The sequence below is a fragment of the Abrus precatorius genome, unplaced genomic scaffold (assembly GCF_003935025.1).
Source record: "Abrus precatorius isolate BTA unplaced genomic scaffold, Abrus_2018 Scaffold2, whole genome shotgun sequence".
Classification (NCBI taxonomy): domain Eukaryota; kingdom Viridiplantae; phylum Streptophyta; class Magnoliopsida; order Fabales; family Fabaceae; genus Abrus; species Abrus precatorius.
In genome coordinates, this window is record NW_020874362.1 from 28884804 (window position 1) to 28889586 (window position 4783).

The window sequence follows — 4783 nt, forward strand, 5'->3', positions numbered from 1 at the left end:
TGGTAAGGACAGTATTGAGCATATTATTAACATCAGACAAGTTTGGTGTTATACATCGGTAAGTTTCGGTATAGTTGGATATAGCTTCATCAAGCCATGGAAAAAACAGTGTAAGTGAAAAGGAAAACAAGGCTTATTAGTATTTCTAAATGGCATACATTTTCTTAAACTCATTGTTTAGTAGCTCAGAATCTGACATAACAGACACTGAAAAAGACCTTGACCTGCTTCCCATGGAAGATTTCCGAATGCTCCTCAAATTGGAAGCCTCAATTCGGTGCCTAATGACCCAATAGCACATGGTACCCAATGTTGTAGCCATTATAGTGGTTCCTATGATGGTTACTCCAATTGCTAGCCACTTTTGATCCTTCCCTACCACAACAAAAGACAAAGCCAAGAAGGCCACAGAAATAAGCACACAAGCCAACCACATTAGCTTGTTAATGATAGCCATCATCTGCTTCTTTGCTTTGCTTTCTATGATCACAACTGAGGTTTGCACCACGACAACCGCGAGTGAAATGAAGAGGGCAATGGAATCAAAGACAAAGAAAATGAGAAATGCAGCTTGTGGAGCTATGTTTGCTTCACCAAGGGTCATCCCTTTAGGAATGTCTTTTGGATCATCAGCATATTGGCCAGGGACTGTGAAAATAGCAGCAAAGGCAACTGTGGCAATTAGTACTGCTACCACAGTTGTGGAGTTTATTGCATTGTTGAGTCCTTCAGCATGCATTTTGTTTATACGTTTGGCAATGCCTTGAACACTTTTTCTTGTTTGGCGTGTGTGTTCCAATTGGTAATGTACTTCATGCTTTATGTCACTAACTGTTTGTTTCAATTCACGTGCAGCTGTTGCTGGCTGAGCCTTTATGGCTTTGGCACTTTGAACACCATGTTCCACCAAAATATCTCTAACATTAGAGTTCCCAGTTTTCTCAGCAGTGTCTAATGCTGTTTCACCAGACCTATTAACTGCCATGGCATCTGTTTCTGTATGTCCAAGAAGCAACTTGACAATCTGCACAGACAGAAATTGAGTTAAGCCTCTATGCTTAATTTTGACACAGTCAGAGATAATTATATTGACTTTTCCAACCAGATTGTTCCTTTGTACTTATGATAGTAATTGCATAAAGCAAATTGAAGATTATTTGAATTGATATATTGAGATGACTCAGTCCACGTAGGGTCATTACTCATTACTGTTTCCCCTTCAGTTGAAGCTGTTTCCTTCATGATCTATCATGCTTTATGTTTATTACCTATCCTGTCCTTTTACCTCAAGAATTACCATTTGTGGCGAATGTAAAACTGGATCAAGACTAATTCCTAGTCATGGATGTTTCTATTTCAGCATTATTTCTGGTAATTGATTCAACTTAAGAATCTAGGCACTAAAATAAGACCATGTTCTCCAAATTTCCTCCCTTTTTTCTTTCATTTTTTTTTCAATAGACAAACCTGTTTAAGATGGTCCCAATTTCGATGCCTAAACAACATGCTCTCACAAGAAAGCTTGAGAATGTAGAATCTATGGGACTAATGGCCATGATGATCTTCCAAAAGGATCCTACCATGAGACCCAAGTCTCAGCTAACCAAGATCTATACTTGAGCTATGTTAAGAATATCATAAATCAAAACATTGCTTGACAGAATAACGGATTCGACACTTACAGAAGACATGGTACATATGCATATCTCTTGGAGATGCAACATTGTTCAAATTTAAAATCATGAAAAATTTGACTAATCAGTTTGTGCTATGAAGAAACAAACAATTAAAGGGACCAATTACAAAATAGGTGTCATATTTCAATCCAAATGTTAGCCGAATTTATTCTTTTCACATTTCCATTTGTCCCAGAAAAGTGCATGACAGATACTAAAAGTCAACTCGATAACTCAGTAGCTGTTTGGTTTGAGAAAATGTTTTCTATACAAACAATGAAATAAGGTAGGTATAGTCTAATTCACCTGAGCTCTGCCCTTCCTGGTTGCTATATGCAATGCTGTGTTACCCTTATTATCAACCATGTTTAACAAAGAGGGATCAGCTTTTATCAACACCTCTACCACCTCAAGACTCTGTCCCTTCACCGCCATGTGAAGTGCTGTCTGACCCTTCTTATCAGTCCTTGTTGCAACCGCAGGCTCCTTCTCCAGAAGCGCTTTCACAACTTCCAAATGTCCATTTCTGGCAGCAGAATGCAAAGCTGTTTTCCCGTTGCTTCTAGCAATGGTTACAAGGCCACTACCTGCCTCTAATAGAAACTTCACTGTCTCAGTATGCCCTTGTGTTGCAGCAGTGTGCAAGGCTGTGGTGTTGCATGGATCCACAGTCATTGACAATTCAGGATGAGCCTCCATTAGGATCTTCACAACATCTGCAAAAGGCAAAGAAACCACCACTGAGATTCCCTTTGAAAATCACACACCACAGAAGAAGAAGCAGAGAAAACCACATTGAAAAACATACCCAAATCCCCTTGTTTGGCAGCAATGTGGAGTGCATCAAAACCATTCCTTGCTTTAATTCCAGCATCAGCAAGATCATAATATTGAATCATCTCCTTAACCATATCAACATAACCATATTCAGCAGCAACATAAAGTGCTGTTTCTCCAGCATGGTTCTGCTTTGTCAACAGGGCACGCAGTTCAGCCTCTTCAGCACCACCAAGAGTGTCTTTCAAAACAGCCACATTTCCAGCTCTGGCTGCAGAGTGTAGAGGTGTATCATCACGCTTCCCTGTTAATTGTTTGGTCATTTTCTTCCTTGGTGTGCTTGCTGTAGCACCTTGTGGCTGCACGGTTGGTGTGTCCATTGGAATTGGATTCACCAACATAACCAAACTCTCAGTTTTGACTCTAATTACTATTTCAGTACCTTCTTTTCTTCCTTCCAGCAAAAACCCAGATCAACACCAGCATCTTTCATACCAAGTAATTTTCATCTCCTTGAAGCAACTCAAAGGAGAGAATCATCCAAATCAACACCCCAAATAAAAAAAAATTCAAAATTTACTCTCTAATGAAAGTTTCTATACTTCTTGCCTCCAGAATTATTGCACTGGTCACCAAAAAAAAATATATTAGTTAAAAGCTAAGAAAACACCTCCAAGATATATGTTTTATTGCATTTTCTTCATCTTTAAGAGAGAATGGAGAGTGAAGTTCTAAAAGAAGTCACAAAGCTGCAAATTTAAGAACATAAAATAAAATAAAAAGAAAAAATCATAGCTGGGTTCAAGCATTCATCAAATAATTGTGTGAAAACTAAGTAGGTGGAAAGAACAAGGAGCCGAATTGGAAGAAAGAACCTCACCTTGTTGTGTTATCCTTCATCTACCACCACAAAAAAGCATGAAGATTTAATGGTAACTTTTATGAAGCCATGGTGGGCATGGTTGGACACCCTGTTATGAAACAAACTTTCAAGATATAAATATATAAAAAGTGCAAAAGAAAACAAAGTGATCTAGGAGAGACAATGAATATTATGAAGGAAGTGACAAGAAGAAAAGGAATAAAGATTAAAGGCCAACAATGATTAAGATTTACGAGATGAAACCCACATGTAAGCAACAAACTTTATGTGAATCTAAATCGGAGGTAAAGCTTGATGATGTTCATACATACATCACTCGACAAACTCATCAATAAAACGAGTGATGATGAAATGAGAGAGTGTTGTGAATATGAATACGATGAGAATAAAAAATAACACAACGAGGAAAAGAAAAAAAGTAGCTAAGAACAACGGCGGTGGCTAATGATACAGTGAAAGACAACGAATGAAAACGGAAATAACAGAACCACGCGCACCGGATTCCCACTGGCGCGAGTGCATAATGCTTTCCTTTGAAGGAATATAGTTTCACAGTTGACTCCACCATCGCTAATTTCAAGTCCTCGTTATCCACTTTTTTTTTTTTTTTTTTTAACTTTGTTCTTTTCGTACTGCTACTACAATCGTTTTTTTACGTGGAATGAAAAATTTTTATAGTAGAATTTATTTCGGGATTAAATTTTTAAGGGGTTATTTTAAAAGAAATGAAGGAAACTGTAATTTTTTATTTTAAATAAATATACTTTTATTTGATATATTTCAAAATAAAAATATAAAATAATATAAAAAATACATATATTTATTATCATAAATAATAAAAAATTGTTAATATAAATTACAAAAATTCCATTTTTTTCAAAGTCTCCGCTCAAACAATCTTTAAGGAATCCTTGTGTGTTTTTTTTAACTCTAAACTTTACTATGATAAAATTAAAAATATGCTTTACCTGATAAAATGCATAACTATAACTATTAAATCACCATTTTCTAAAACTTTATTAAATTAAAAATAGTTAAATTAACAATTGAGATAATAAAAATAAAATATAAATATGCATATATTATATTATAAAATTATTAAGTTTTAATTATTTATTAGACTTTTACACTTTACTTTTAAAATTTACCTCCAATTTATGGAAAAAGATCCTTCAATTATAGAGGTATATTGATTACTGTTTTAGAGGTATTTATTTATTAGGTAATAAAAATATGATATTTAACATGATTTTTTTAACTTTTTATTTTTAAATCCTTGACAATTTATTTAAAGACACTAGTTCGATTTACTTTGATTGAAATTTTTTTGAGAGAATATTCAAAGTATATTTGATTTAAACGGTTTTATATTAAAGTTTTTTATTAATCAATTTAATTTATATAATTGTATCTTCTAGTAAGATTGTGGTTTATGTTATTTTGGAAT

The 4783-nt window shown here is 34.7% G+C and overlaps 1 protein-coding gene across 1 annotated transcript; it reads right to left on the reverse strand.

Annotated features, from left to right (window-relative positions):
• On the reverse strand, nt 1-3741 carry LOC113857689 (ankyrin repeat-containing protein At5g02620-like). The gene is made up of 5 exons (XM_027489813.1): nt 3584-3741; nt 3334-3424; nt 2485-3078; nt 1983-2392; nt 1-1024 (listed from the first exon to the last, which is right to left on the reverse strand). The coding sequence occupies exons 3-5, from the start codon at nt 2852-2854 to the stop codon at nt 146-148; spliced, it is 1659 nt and encodes a 552-aa protein (XP_027345614.1). The 5' UTR covers nt 2855-3078; nt 3334-3424; nt 3584-3741; the 3' UTR covers nt 1-145.
• Between the last annotated feature and the right edge of the window lie 1042 nt (nt 3742-4783).

What these genes read in the sequence shown, in the direction of transcription:
- LOC113857689 (XM_027489813.1), bottom strand. Translation starts at nt 2,854, where the DNA reads ATGTTGGTGAATCCAATTCCAATGGACACACCAACCGTGCAGCCACAA. An exon ending in TGCCAAACAAGGGGATTTGG is followed by an intron (nt 2,393 to 2,484) that starts GTATGTTTTTCA and finishes TGCCTTTTGCAG; the next exon opens with ATGTTGTGAAGATCCTAATG. An exon ending in CCAGGAAGGGCAGAGCTCAG is followed by an intron (nt 1,025 to 1,982) that starts GTGAATTAGACT and finishes CTGTCTGTGCAG; the next exon opens with ATTGTCAAGTTGCTTCTTGG.